The following is a 16,636-nucleotide window of genomic DNA, read 5'->3' as shown; positions in this document are numbered from 1 at the left end:
GAATATGCACTAAGGACTCGCTTTTTCTGATGATAGCTGTGGAAAATTAAAACAATCCTAAAGAATAAATGAAGATTTAAGCACAGCAGAGGGAAATGGTGTTCTCAGCTAACTCGGAGTCCAGTAAAGGGAGACTCATGTGAGCAGGAGGGGAAATGGCTTTTCTCTTCTTCTGGGAAATTCTGAATAACCTGATTAGATGTTACCTTCTATTACTGTTTTAACAGGAAATTATTTCAAATAGGATTTAAATTAAAGGGAATATTTCTGAATTTCTGATATCAAGAATAAACTAGATAAAAAGTAGAGCAATTATTTTCAATAAAGAGGAACCAAGAACTGAAAGTCATAAATTAGTTTTTCTTCAGTTCAATATTGAAGAATGTACTTTTTTCTTCTAAAATTATGCAGCCAACTTATTTCAAAAGGCCATTTAAAAGCAAGATTGGATTTTTGGGAGAAAGCACAGAAATACCAATAATAGTCTATGATCTTAAATGACAGACTGGAGCAGAGAAAAGAACATGGAGTGAATTATTCAATTTTAGTTCTGTTACTGCATTTATATTGGGGAAGGTGAATGGTGTAGTCAAATTTCTATACCCTGTAACTTTTTCACAAAACATAATGCATTTTCCAGTTCCATAAATACTTGTGAATATTGTTATAACTGTACTTGTAATTTTTTTGTGTTTCATTTACAATCCTAACATGGCTGCATAGCAATCATTTACCTTTTTAATAGCAGCTATTAACATATATTAAGCTTATGGAATTTCATACACATATACATGCTCTCATATATATATATATATATACACACACATACATACATACATATCAGAAAGGTATCTTATATTTAGCTACAAAATAGCTAGAGAAGTGGTTTGTTAACAAATACCTTTCTAAGAAAAATAATGTCTATGGGAGGTGAATATTAAATTTTAGCAATATTTTCTTGGTATTAGGGACAAGATATTGATTTTAGAATTTCTTTCTCTAAAAATTATCTAGAACAGCACTTTGTTACCCTAAGTGATTTACAATCCAATGTCAATTTCTTTCTCCTCAGCATTCATTGTGAATGATTGGGATTAATGAGTGGTATTTAGGATTCTCTGTTTGCTACACAAGTCTTCAGTGTTAAAGTGCAGATAAAATTATTAAAATGTACCAAATAGTAAGATTTCTCCAAGTAACTCCCCCTGGGTCTCATATTAACATAAATTTAGTTCCTGAGCAATTAGGTTGCTGTGTAGGTTATAAATGTTTGCTGATGAGTTGTAATGAGTGATGCTCCTGCAGTCAGCTCTTAAAGCATCAAGAAGCAGTGGAGGGAAGGCGAATTTGGAATTTTGAGCTGGAATATTAAAGACAATTTTCTTGAAAAATGCAATCAGAAATTTGCATATTTTAATGAATGCTTGGACACCCCTCTGTTTATGGGGGAAAAAGGAGGATTATGGTAATGATGCTATCATGGAGAGACTGAGGCAGAATGAATGGGATAGTAGTATGATCTTAAGAGAAGTGCATGAAGAAGTTGAATTTTCAACTGGGAGAAGAGGTTTTGGGCCTGAAAGCCAAGGAAAGCCTCCTTAAAATCTTGACTGTTAACTTCATAGGATAAATCTAAAGTCAGAGACATGCAGGTTCACATTTTATCTCTGTGATGTATTAGCTAAACCTGTGGTAGCATCAACCCTCTCAACGTGTTTCCTGTGAATGAAGATGTGAATACCCAGTAGGGGTTTGGTGGACATTTGAAAATAGAGGATTGATTACAAAGGATGAGCCTCCCAAAAGATCACCATGAACTTGGTGGATCTTGTTCTTGAAGGAGATGGGGAATAGAAACCAATTTAGGAGGCTTCAAATAAGAAGCTCCATTATTTGTTTATATGTGAGCAAATATGACCGAAATATTCAAGAGAGTCAAGCATATATTTCTTTGTGGCTAAAGAAAATTTAAAGAAGTGAACAAAAAAGTCACAAAGGGGAGAAAAACAATACAATCAAGCGTATCTTTTACTTTTTTAATAGTAAAATCAAAGAAATTTATCCTTAAATATCATATCTCTTTCCCTTTGATTATTATTTAAAGGACAGATTTATTTTAAATAATTTGAATTAGTTGATTATTTTATTTTATTTATATATGTATATATATATATATATATATGAATGTTGTACAGTTGGAATTATGTAGTATGTAACCTTTTCAAACTGACTTCTTCTTTTTAGTCATATGCATTTAAATTTCTTCCATATCTTTTTATGACTTGCTCACTCATTTTCTTAGCACTGGATAATAATTTCCATCATTTACTGATATCACAGTTTATTTATCAATTCACCCACTGACAGGTATCATTAATTGCTTCCAAATTTGACAATTACAAATAAAGTTGCTAAAACATCGTGTGCATGTTTCAGTATGTGCGAGTTTTCAACTCTTTTGGGTAAATACCAGAAGTATAATTACAGAGTATATTGTAAAAGTATGTTTAGTTTTGTAAGAAACTTACAAATTATATTGTAAAGTGATCGTATGATTTTGTATTCTTGTCAACAAGGATTGAGTGTTGTTCGCTTTATTTTTGAATGAGTCCTTCTTTGATTCCTTTTTTATGACTTTTCTCTTCATCTCTCTGAACTCATTTAGCACTCTGCATCCTTATCTGGAAACCTATCTAATTCCTTGCTATGTGAATGTAGAACCCTCTAGGAAGATTATTGCTAAGTTTCCTGTTGTGATACTTGTGATGCCTCACTTGTTAGTTTGAAAATTTTTTTAGGAGGGTACTAGGGATTGAACTCAGGGTCACTCAATCATTGAACCACATCCCCAGACCTATTTTGTATTTTATTTAGAGACAGGGTCTCACTGAGTTGCTTAGGACCTCACCATTGCTGAGGCTGGCTTTGAACTCATTATCCTTCTGCCTCAGCCTCCTGAACAGCTGAAATTCCCGGCATGTGACACTGCACCTGGCTGAAATCTTTTGAATGAATTTAGAACGTTCAAATTTTGTGTCATATTGTGAAGCATATGATCCAATGCATATCATTGAATAACATTTTTTTGATCAATATGTGTATAATTACAATGTCTTATGCTAAGATTGAAATAAATGTTTATATATGTATATATACACATACACACACACACACATATATACATATATATATACACACATATATATAGTACACATTATGTATTACATGAGAAAGAGAGATTCAGTAGTTTCTTGACAGCTATTTAGTTGGTTAAATACATGCTTGATTCATATCAAAGAAATTGCATTTGAAATTATTGACTCTTTGCCCCAGATTTTCAGCTGAAGAAAAACAAAGCTATTGTTACAATAAGTGCTGAACTTTTTAAAAATAAAACTAATGATGTTAGTATAAACTTTGACATTTTATTTTCAATCAGTGAAGGTCATAACTGAAAGGTCACAAAGAAGAATTTGAACAGCAAATAAACAATGCTGTTATTTTGCAAAGAAAATGAAATATTTCTGTTTATAGCCTCTTGTGTCTAAAAGGATACTCATAATGATTAATTTTGGTTATCAAGTTGTATTGTCCTTTTTATTTTCTGAATTTTTTAAATGTGAAAAGAAAGCGTACTAAGTTTATCTGTCAGAAAATAATATAGAATATGTAGTTTTCATTTATATTCTAGCATGATACTATTTAAACTTTATTTTTATCCTAAATTTACTTAGTAATTGTTGGGTAATAATTATTTTATGGAATTTGGTATTTATTTGATTTATTTGGTGAGCTTTCTTTTGATTTGGATAATTTTCTTTGGCCCCACTTTTTTCTTTGAGACAGTATATTGCTAATTTGCTTAAGGCCTAACTAAGTTGCTGAGGCTGGCTTTAAACTTGTGATCCTCCTGGCCTTAGCCTCCTGAGCCACTGGGATTACAAGCATGTGCCACCTATAAAAATGTATGATTTTGAACAGGACATAACAGAAATTCTTAACTGTTTTCATTTTACATATAAGTATATAACATGGGATTGATCTATTTGTGCCAAATAGATGTTATCTAGATAACTATTATCTAGGTAACATTCCATATTTTATAACATACTTGTTTTAAAAACTAACATGAGATAGGATCTAATCTAGCATCTCTTTTACTTTAGATGAACTCACGAATTCATCAGAAACCAGGCTGTCCTTAGAAGACCTCTTCAGGAAAGATTTCATGCTTCACAATCCAGAGGCTCGATGGATCAATGGTATGTAGAGACTTTTTATATATTATATTGCTTTTGAGTCCTTTATAACTTAAATTAAAAGTGAAATTTTAGGCCATATTTTAATAGATGCTATTCTTTGAATATTATATTATTATTTAACAAGAAATCAGAACTTTGGTTCATGTGAGATAAAATCAATTTCTAAAATAATGCATCAATACAACTATCTTCCAGACATTGTTAATTATGCAGTAGCTGCTGTTCTTTGTTTTTGTTTTTGTTTTCCTAGCCTGGCAAAGAAAACTATCTCAACTCTCCTTAATTTATTAGATGAAAGTTGAAATAGGAAACCACTCCCTGGATTTTGGCTTGTCATTATGCAATATAATATAGGGAGCTATTGCTGAACTAATCATGAGAAATGTGTTAGTGAAAAGGAAGTCACAGGTTTTCATTTTTCTAAATACTCCAATTTAGCTGACATTATTAATCACCAGTGTTGGATAGTTGTTAATCTCTGCCCTTCACTTTGTTTATATATAATATGTTTGCTTATATCTAAGGCATAGATGTGATTATTTGTATAATAAAGAAATTTTGCCTTTTAATTTAATACACATTATCTCACTTATAGTCCATTTCCTCTTCTCTAATATCCTAATTAATTTATGCCTGCAAATTAGACTTTAATTTATAGAAGCTATAAAAAGAATGCAATTTAACTCATAAGGGCAAAGATCAAATCACACTTACTTATCTCGTACTGGTATAGATCTGGGGAATCTGTGGGCATTAAAGATTTATTTTTCAAATAAAACCAATGAATGTTTAAAATTGAAGTCCACTATCATTTTTCCAGAAATTCAAATTTCATTTGAAGTTGGTTATAAGGTGAATGTGTATCCTGGTGACAGTATTACAGATAGAGAACACAGTACAGCATTTTTCTTAATGTATTTTTATATTTTCTTTTGAAATTTTACATTAGCTATATTTTAATATTTCTACTGTGATTATTTCAGATGAACAGTATTATTATTGCAGATAAGCACTATGACTAAAAAAGGCTAATACAAATATTACCAAATATGGCCCTCATATGTACATTTCAGAAGCAATCTCACAATGTGTGGTTGTAATTATATAAATCATCTATTCACTTGCTGGTTAATATTTTGTCTTGCCAGACATGGTGTTGCATTCCTGTAATCCCAGTGGCTCAGTAGGCAGGCTTGGGAGGCAGGAGGATCCTGAGTTCATAGACAGCCTCAGAAAAAGCAAGGTGCTAAGAACTCATTGCACCCCTATCTCTTTAAAAAAAAAAATTCTCTTTAGGGAGATAATGAAAAGGAATATTGTCAGAATTTTCAAGAACATGGTACTATTGTGAATCATTATGTTTGAAATGCTAAATATTTTCCTATTTGATTAGAAATGACTTTGGACAAATTACAGAAATTTGTATAGTCTTTGGCTTAGGAAAGTTAGAAAGGAATCTTGACCCTCATCTCCTTCTCAGGTTAGGTTGGACTATTTAAAGATGCATTTACTCCTGTGTGTAATTGACACTTTGATATTGAAATTTCTAAGGAATGAACAGATATTCAAGCAGTGAACTGCATACTAAATTAAACCACATTTTAATATCTGGGACAGAGATTCTGCTTTTATACTTCACAAGTTATCAGAATGATGTATTTGAATTTAATCATTTTAATTATTTTTTTGTAATTTCTTTACCAAGCATTGGTAACCTTGATCTTGAGAAAACATACTGATGAGAAGCTGTGGTGATACTGGAACATTTTAAGTAATATATAAGATACATAATATTTTAAAAAATTGACATAAAGCAATCTTTAAACAGAATCTGGAATAAACAGAATCTTGGCTTTGAGAGCAGGCAGTCTTCATAAATACCACCAAAGGAACTGGCTTAGTGTCTTTTGAGGTGTGCACTGGGTTGCTATTGGCATAGTGGAATGGATTTGTGTGCTTACCTAACTCAGCCTCCTCTCTGCTGTCACTAGATAGTTATCCCATTTACATATTTCTCATACAGTTGGAAAATACAGTGGGAACCATATGAATTGGATGTAAAACCTTGGCCTTATTATCACAATTATATCTCAATGTAAAGCATGAGCCTCCTTCTTATTCTAAGGAGATGTCTTACCAGGTTTTCTTAATGCATATGTCACTTGAAGGCATTCAAGCTAAGCTGATTTAGAAGCTTCATTTAATTCTTGGAGGTCATCATAGGAACACTTAATGCATTGCTGGTCAAGGGTAAGGAGGGAGTCTGGACAGTCCTGACGTGTAGTTTGTGGTGAAGTATCCTCATTCATTATGCAGGTTCTCAAATAATATATCTGAGAATGTCATTGCAGTCTTGGATGGATGCTTGTGTGCATGGTTAACTTAACAACTGCCTTACCCCAATCTGTTCATATCCTTGAAATCTACATTTTTATAGCATCTTCTTCGTAGTTATGTCACCTTGAAACCTAGAAATCCATCTTCTTTAAAATTACTCGTTTTTCCACATATATTTGATGATCAATTGATCATCAAAGAAGATTCTAACACTGAGCGCCTTCTAAGCTCTGTGATAGATGCTTTAAATATATATTTCATGTGGTAACTTATAACATTGAAATTAACCCCAGAAAACTGATGCTTATCCAGATCTATTCAATAAGAGGCAGGGCCTGCTTTAATCAGTATGTGTAAGTATGAAACTTACCATCTCATTGTCTCACTCCTTTCTCAAATTTAACATATTCACTATATTCCTGTCATGATGAATATTATAGTGATACCTTTTCCCCCCCCAGGTACATCTATCCACACAGGCATAACTTAGGGAGTCACTAAAGATGAATGTTATAAGCATATTTATTGGCATGTTCATGATAAAGTAAAAATAGTGACTTCAAAACTGTTGATAATACATGATATCACATTGTATTGTACAACAGTGACTGTCTCAATTATTGCTTTCTTATCGCCTATTCCTTTTTTCTTAACTTTCTTTAATAAATATATATACTTGTATAATTTTTGTACAACTACTAAAGAAGAAAAATTGCTCTCCACCTCTTTCTGTCTCATGGGTCTCTAATTCCTGCAGTAATCTCCTGACAAATACAACTTTCCAAGACTCAGTTAATAACTGCTAAAATACTTCTCAAAGACCATCACAAGAACCATTTTACCAATTAAATAGAGGAAAGAAATGTCAGGAATTACTTTGTTTGAAATAGTGTACAGTTAACAGAGAGAATTATTTTTACATAATAATTTGTTTTTCCTAAATCAGAATTAGGCAAAAATTTAGAGAAATTTTCAGATTTTGATCAAAAAGTGACATATCGATATTTAAAGTTTTTTTAATATAATAAGTGAGCTTTCTTCCTCTTAACTAATGCTGGTTAGATTGATAGCCCTACTTACAGGGGACATTATATATCAAAACTCTTTTCTTTTTTATTTTAATAATACTCATAATAGAGAACAAATCTGTCTCCAAAGTTAGGATGATGATAATGGAAGGAGAAGCTTTAAAACAAATTTAGTAATTTCAGGATATTCATTTTGAGCTTTTATCCAAAATGAATTGAGTGATATTGTAGGTTTAAATTTTGTCTTTAACTCTTTGTAATTAGCCACTTCCAAAATGAATCCCATGTAGTATAGACAACTTAAATGAGTTTTTATCTTAATGGACTCTGGATTTTAAATAAATCAGGATTGTAGTGAACAAACATACCACCATGTAAGGTATTTTTACTATGTGTGGCTAGTCTGTCCCTTGCTTATTCCATAAATGTGACACTTAATGAAATTAGTTTACTTATCACATTTCTGTATTGTGCAGCAATGTCAAATTGCTATTAAAGTTTCTGCATGCTTCCTCTTAATTAAACTTATCCTGTCCTGAACCAGTGGCCAGCACTTTACCAACTGGCTTTTGTCGACCAGTTTCACTCAGAAGAGCTCTTGCTCTAAGCGACAATAGGCCCTGAGGATAAGGACTTGGGACACATTCACCTTGAACAGCTAGTGATCCATAAATAGTTGAGTATCATATTTTCTTCATGCATTAAGGTGGGCCCTCTTGATCTACAATCAAATTGTTCGTTTTGGCTCATTTTTCTCATAGTGTGCATAATCTTTTCTCTGGTCTATACAATGTGAGTTGTAAATGTGATGTGACTTGTACACTTTTTTTTTTTTTGGATAATGGGAGTCTGAGATGGGTAATAATGTATGAGGCTCTGGGTTTTATCTTGATCTTATCAGATTCATGTTGGAGCCAATTAAAGTAATTTGCCACATGATATTCCAACAGAGATATTTAAACCTGGTATCTTTTAAATGATGTGTGACACTGTAATACACTGAAATAGAAAAGACATTAAATCAAGGCAGTCCAGGGCCTTTCAGCTACTTATTTAAGCTTTTTAAGGCTTGGTTTCTTCATCCAAAGTGTGGATAATAGCACTCTGACTGGAAGCATAATGAAAAGAAAATGAGCAAAAATCTGTAAGAAACAAAGATGAAAAGGTAAAAAAGAGGAAGGAAAATATATAAATAAAAAGAAACAGCCTTATAGATCTCGAAATGATAGAGACCATTATAACTGCTTTTGAACATGTTTGGACATCTGTTATTTCTTCATAAATGCCCCTGGCAGCCTCATTCTCATAAATAATATCCAGGATATTAAAGAGGCAGTGAAAAGTCGCTGTTAGTCAGTTTTTCATCTCTGTCATAAAAACACTTGAGAAAAAGAAGTCAAAGGAAGAAGGATATTTTTTTGGCTAATGATTTCAGAGTTTTCAATTCATGGCTGGCTGGCCCCATTGATTAGTGCTCTGAGGCAAGGCAAAACATCATGGCAGAAGAGAAGGGCATGGTGGAGGGAATCTGCTTGGTTTCTAACAGACAGAAAGCAGATGCATATATGTGTCTATGTGTACATGAATACACTATTATACATAGATAATATTACATATATTTTTGTATATTTACATATACGTATGTGTATGTATATATATATATATATATATATATATATATATATATATATACACACACATATGTTTTGGAGACAAGACAAGTTTGCCCTTCCAAGGCAAACTGGAGGAACTACTTCCTCCACCTTGGTCCTGCCTCTAGTGGTTTCCACCACTTTCCAGTGATTCAGTTATGAATCCATCAATGGATAATCCATTGATGAGATCAGAACTTTGGGTCCAATCACATCCCCAAATCCCCATCACTGAATATTGCTACACTGGGGACTAAGTCTTCAACACATGAACCTTGCGGGGCCAATCCAGATCCAAACTGTAAGTCACTGTTGTAACTTAGGCAAAAATCCAAACATGTTATTTTAGATAATATCAGTAATATGTGCAAAAATAAAGGAACTCATAATCAGAAAAATCAAACAATTCAATCTGTCACATTGTTTGGCACTACTTTACAATGCTATAATTTTGCTTATCTACTTAATTTGACTGAATTGTAGAAATTGCTGAATGCTATTCCCCTCTTTTCAGCATGTACTTAGTTCTGAGTTAAATTACTTTAATATACATTTACATTTAAAATACAATATACATTTGTATATTTTTTAAAAAATTTATTTTTATAATTTTCAATCAAATTGACTTTCAAATAAAGGAGAATTGAACTTATGAGTTTCTTGAAGATAACATTTTAATTGCAATATTAATTATTAAAATATTATATGTTAAATATATAAGCTTACATAGATGGTTAAATAATTTTACATATATTTAAAGGCATACTAGAAATTAATGGAAAATGTTTCAAATAACAACTAATGACACTAGAGCTTGTTTAGAATGAGAAACAATCATAAAATTATATAATACAAAATTACATGTATTCAAAATTTCATCACATACTTGTAAATACCATAAATATGCCAAAATATTGATTTTCTGAAAGAGTGATTATAAATTGCTGTTTTTATTTGTTCCTTTTTTGTCCATATTTTCTAAATTTTCCACAAGTATCTTATTACGTTTCATGAGAGAAGCAGTGCAGAGAGATCCAGAGTTTGGTTCTAGTCCTAGGAGGATGAGAATGTTCTCAGTTCAGCATTGAGCCAGCAGGCTCCAGGGATGTTGGTCCTAAAAACAGCACTTTTCACTCCCTGTTCTCCCAAGTGGTTGACTTAGTATTTCTTGTAGTTCATTACCATCATCTTTCTTCCAGTAATATAAACACATAGAGAGCAACAGAAATGACATCCCTGGTTCCTGATTCTTAGCTCAGAGAATTGAAAATTAGGTTAGGAATATAATGAATTGTTCTCAAGGCTGACCTTTCTTCTTAGAGTAATGTACACTGAAGTATCTCACTAACCATAGAAGATAATTTCCTGAAAAAAAAAAAAAACAAAAACTAAATAAGCACTTACAAAAGCATACTGTTGAGCATATTTATAACTTTCCAAAGGATCAACAACATTTTATTTTTTGGTAAATTATTTGTAAAATCATGTTTTTACTGAAATTTAACTTACGTTGCACTTATATTGACTTGCTTGAAATGAAAAATAAAGTAGAAATATCTACTATAAGAAATTCATACTATGGAAATTTTTTATACTGACTGGAGATAATCAAACTTTTGTTTGAAGTTCAAATCTAAATAGTTTTCTTCAAGCAAATATTTTTAAGATTCCAGTTTGTCTTAAAATAATAATATTTATACTAAACACCCAGAGAGTAAGGAAAAGAACTTATCCATAAAATCCAGTGTTAATGTTTCAGAAAAAAAAAATTTCAGTAAAAAATATCTGTATCTCTGGTTTAGAAATGCAATGATAATGGCTTTTAAAGCTAGAAAGTAAGATTTAAATGTCATGTTACCGCATGCTTGTTAAAATGGAAAACTTTTATTGACATTTAAAAGAAGTAAAAACAGTTGGGTCAATGGGATGAAACAGCCATGGCCATTCTCAGAGTTCATCAACAAGTATTTATTGGGTTCCATCTCTGTGCCTTGCACACAGCTTTGCATATTCCAGGTAGAATCTGTTGTCATTAGAAAGGTTTACAGAAAAAAAAATAAAAAACGATATTCATAGTTCTATGGTATTCTACACAATTGCGTTTGGTCTTGGCTCTATTAGCCAAGTAACTGAGTTTGTCGACATAAATATAGATTAATAGGTATGTTGGCACATCTATCTTTCCATCTATTTGTTCAAAATATATTTATTGATCATAACAATTCTAGATACAATTATGTAAGGATGAATAAACAGTCTCTTTGATCAAGAAGATTTTTAATATACAAGGTTATTTCCCCATTTGCATCATATCTTTTCTGATGTCTTGGGCTTAATGAAGTGAAGTCATTAACCCAAAAGTTGTGAACAGGGCAGGAAGTATACATAACTGGAAATATGCAAGAAATATTCAGTCCAAACTCTGATAGCAATTCATTAGCTTTCTCTTCCCCAAAATCCAGAACACATCTGCATATTCCTCATTTTTTGCTCCACTATAATGCAGGACAACATAGCACTTTTCAGTTTTTTGGTTCCCATTTATTCTCTCTTCCTCTCCTTCTCTTTGCTGTAGTCTTCAGTCACATAGGTTAATAATCATGAGTAATATATGCAGGTATGCAACATATTCAAAGCAAATAACATGTAATTATGATACCTAGAAGCTGTTGAAACTAGATGGAAAAAATAGGTCTTAAACAATTAAGCAATATTCAAGTGATAAATTTAGGGTTATTTTTATAAATAGATATTGGAATGGGGGACATCAGTTTGACTTAAGAACAGTTGCAATAGTCTTTATGAAAAAGGTGAAGTTTGGTCTAGGTGAGTATGAAAGAGGACACCAATGGGAAAAGAATAAGGCTGTGTATGACAGTCACAGGAATTGTCACAGGATGTAAGATTGGCTGTAAGAAAATGGTGTAGTGTACGTGTTTGTGTGAGCGTGTGTGTATGTGTGTGTGTGAGTGTGTGTGTGTGAAGTAACGGTGAATATAGTTGGTGATTCAGATGGGTATCCAATTATTTTACAGAGATTGCTATGTGTAGTACTTCTTTTACAGATTCACCCTCTCATTTGTCTATAATTTGAACTTGAAGAATTTGAAGTTGCCTTAATGACTATTAACTATTTTATTATAAAGTAAATGTGGGAAGCACCAGTAATGGGAATTTTATCTAATATATTTTAAGTACATCAAATTTACACCTATGTTTCTACTTTCCTAGGACATTTCTACTTATTTTATTTATTTGCATTTCTTTAGGAAGCCTTATTTTGGAGTTAGGGTCAACATTTTTTTTTTTTTTTTTTTTTTTTGCTTTATAAATGAGTAAGCTGAAACCCAGAGAGATGTTCTGCACTTCCCCAATATTCAAACTGAACCATGAGCTGGGGTGAGAAGAAACGTCTTCCTTGTCTGATGTTAAGTAGGGTATGGGAGAGTAGAGAATGTCTACAGAGAATTTGTTATATTACAATGAAACTAATATTGAATATTCCTGATAGCTTAATTTTTAAAATACCTATAGAGTTAAGGAAAACAGTATAAGGGAAAGAGAGATAAAGAAAGATATCATATAAGGAAAATAATCATATTCAATGCCTCAATTTGACTGAAGTATTTTGATGATTTTGAGAAAACCAAGTCATTTTTCTATTGAATAAATTTTTATATTTTTTTAAAAGAATGGAGTCTTTGAAGCCTTACAGAAACTTATATTTAGTGACTTGGGATGTAACTCAGTTATTGCATACTTGCCAGTATGTGTAAGACCCTGAATTCTATCCTCAACATCAAAAAACAAAAACAAAACTCTCAAAATTATGACAGAGTTCATATTAATCTTTTAATTCAACATACTATGTTTAAGTCATCATGCATGTGTGTGTGTGTGTGTGTGTGTGTTCATTTCTTTCTGAATGTTTAACTTCATCAGATTGATCATGTAATTGATTTGAATGGCCATTGAGACCTTTGCATAAAATAAAGTCAAATATTTCATCCCATTAGTTAGTATTGGATAAATACGTGTGAAACAGAATATTCCAAAAAGTCATTACCTGAAAAAATGATCAGAAAGAATATTGTTTATCATTAAATGGCCAATATTCTCTATGGTAAATTATCTCAAGAAAAACTTTTGTCAACAGAAACATTCACAATGATTTTGGTTCATGGAGGCACACATGATATACGAGCTAGCAGATCTGATCTATTTCTTTTCTGTATAATTTGCCACTTCATTTTTATCCTTGCTGAAAATTAAAACACTATTTGTAAATGATGGTGATGATGGTGATGGTGATGACATTGATGGTGAAATTACAATATCTACTTTCATCAATTGCTATTAATGTAGTAATAGTAAAAGTTTGGGAGGCCATCTAGTAGTAGTGATGCACCATGCTACTCATTTTTAACATGTTATAGCTGGTGCCTGCAGTTCTCTAACTTAGGTAGATATATGACCATTTTATAAATGAAGAACTAACACTTAAAGCAAATAGATGACTTATTCAAGACCCACAGAGGGTTGTAGAATAAGAATTTAAGTTCATATATTTTGTGAACAATCATAAGAAGGATAGTAACCGATCAAATGCAGGTTTAGGAAAAAGATATTAAAGGAAAGATAAATATCATAAAGAATGATTTTGAGATGTTTCATCAAGCATATGTTATATAATTTAGGAAAATGGAAAAATTATCTAACTGATTTACCCAAGAATTAACATGTGCAGAGAATTTGAATTAAAATGCACAGAAAAATAAGAATTTAAAACTCCTTGTAGTGTAGAAAATGGGGTGTTATGCTGGTTTTAGAACATCAGGCTCAGTAGTAGAACATTTACTTTAGAAAAACCTCATTACCTCACTGGTGACTTCAGTCTTCATCTGTGTGATTATAGGGTTTGTCTGAATGACATTCAAGGTTTTTTAAATTTTGTTATTTTGCAATTATCCAAATCTGGATGTTGGAACCCAAAAGGCCCCCACAGAACATGGCAATATGGGTGGATTTGGCTAATTTCTAAACTTCACACCACCTGGTTCAAGTGGAATTTTCCTTGCTATCAGCAATACTATTAGTACTTTACATTTCTTTGAAATCACTTACAGAACTTGATCCTACTCTTTTTCAATTCCTTTTGGGGCTAGATAAGTGACATGAATTAAGGTGAAGTCTAAGTTATGATATTATATAAGATTCTAATATTGTCTCATATCATTACTCATAGCTTAATGCACTTAACATATATTTCTGAGTTAAAACATTAGTTAAGTTTTATTTTGTAAAAGAATTGAGAGTTTTAGGAAGTATGGAAAGTCTGAGAAAGTGATATTCTAGTAATGATATTTTTTTCACTTGTTTAGTTTTTTGGACGAAACTGTATCTATTTAGGAATTGTGATGGTTTAGAATGAAAGAGAAATAATTACTATTAACATGGAAGTAAAAATACAAACACCACATAATGATAAGTGCGAGGCCCTGGGTTCAATTTCCAGAAGCACCAGAAACAACAACAAAAGAATTGTCTAAAAATTCTATTACCCAATGATGGTAGCCACATTTCAAGTTCTCGAAAGTCACATATGGTTAGCAGCAACCTACTGGACCTGCTAAATAACATGACACCTACAACAGTACATTCCTGTCAGTATTGAAAGTTCTATTGGAGCTGTTTTGTGACATTTCACTTTTACATTTTGTTTTTTTTTTTTTACTTTTGGTACAGCAGATTGAACCCATTTGTTCAGTACCACTGAGCCACAGCCCCAGGTTCTCTTATTTTTTATTTTGAGATGGGGTCTTGCTAAGTTTCTTAGGATCTCACTAAGTTGCTGAAGCTGGCCTCAAACTTATGATCATCCTGCCTCAGCCTACTGAGTCCTTGGGATTATAAGAATGTGCCACCACACTCACCTGACATGGTGTCTTTTGGTAAAACTTTTTGTTATGGTTTTCTTCCATTATAAAATGGAAATAATATAATGAACTTCCAAGTATTTGTCATCATTTGTGAATGATTACCAACATTTTGTGAATCTTGTTTTATCCAGTGATATGCATACAAAACTAAGGGTCAAAACTAAGGTTTGGACAACCTATAAGAATTAATCTAACTGGAATAAGAGATGGGATCAAGAAGAGAGTTCTGTGCTCAGTATCATCAATTTCTAGAACTATGTTTAATTTTGAGTGACAAAGTTTAACAGTGTTTGCAGGTTGGAAAACCAGGTTTTGATCTAAAATATCTGAAATGTGGTTGAAGAAAGTAAGAGCTAGAGAAATAAGGAAGTGGAGTTGTACTCAGACCCAGGATGGAAATGAAAGGTCCCCCTGTGAATAAAAAATTTTATTTCTCATGTAAATTTTAGAATTAACTGAAATGGAAGTCAGTGGTTACAGATATCTCATCAGCATGTTAGGCTATCTGTCAAGTGAAGTTTTCCAGCTTTTGGTTAGACTGCAGTAGAAAACAGTGACTTTTCTATCCCTGTTCTTATTATACAGGGTTTGGTAATGGGATTTGTGTAGTTTATATGAAATTTCAAAAAATAACCTCTGTGTTCAACTTGAGTTCTGTGATTTTATCATTTTTATCTCCACATCCACCTGATGATTTGGTTTAAACTTCTGTTTCAGTCATTCTTTGGTTTAGGAAAATAGTTAATACATTGGTTTCAGATTCCTTCTCGGGGATGGTATCAGCTTTTTCAGAAATTTTTCTTTTCATTTCTACACAGGAAACCTCTGGTGTGAGACATAAATTTCTCTATGGTTTGACTGGCTGAATGGAGTTGCTGAAAAATAATCTAACAGCTGATCTCACATTGTGCTTTTAGTTGTTAACACCTTGGGATACTCTGTTGTGCTGTCAATGCTCAGGCCAGTTTTAATGAGCTTCAACATTCATTACTAGGGTTGTGTACCCAAGCCATTAACCTGTCACCACTGCCACGTGCTTGCAAACAGCATGTGAAGGCAAGTAGTTTGCACCTATCTGCTCTCTGATGATATCCAATTTGTAAGTGAAAAAAATAGACTTATTAATTAGCTACACGTCCCTCCCCCCACTTTCCTTGGAGTTCGAATGTTCACTTGGTCCACATTACCAGTACTTCTGATTATTTCATTTTTCTTCTGTCATCCCATGCCTTTGATGAAATATTTTTTCATAATGTCCTCCTTAGCTTTTGATTCCCCCCAAATCCAATTATATTCAAAGGATTAAAAAAATGTGAAATCCTTTAGAACAGTAGATAAGACTTCATGAAACACGGTGATTGCATAATCATTTGGTCCATGCTTTGACTAAGTGGTGTGACTTGCCTGAAATAATCAGT

General features: G+C 32.2%; 1 protein-coding gene across 3 annotated transcripts in view; it reads left to right on the top strand.

Moving 5' to 3' along the window:
* Dpp10 (dipeptidyl peptidase like 10) overlaps positions 1–16,636 on the top strand; it is a 1,299,115-nt gene that overhangs the window by 848,248 nt on the left and 434,231 nt on the right. For all 3 annotated transcript variants that reach the window (XM_047546244.1, XM_047546243.1, XM_047546245.1), the window contains exon 3: positions 4,167–4,262. In XM_047546244.1, the coding sequence (XP_047402200.1) occupies positions 4,167–4,262 (96 nt within the window). The remainder of the gene's footprint in view (positions 1–4,166; positions 4,263–16,636) is intronic.

This window comes from Sciurus carolinensis, chromosome 3 (genome assembly GCF_902686445.1).
Source record: "Sciurus carolinensis chromosome 3, mSciCar1.2, whole genome shotgun sequence".
NCBI lineage: Eukaryota > Metazoa > Chordata > Mammalia > Rodentia > Sciuridae > Sciurus > Sciurus carolinensis.
This window is presented reverse-complemented; position numbering and strand designations above follow the sequence as displayed.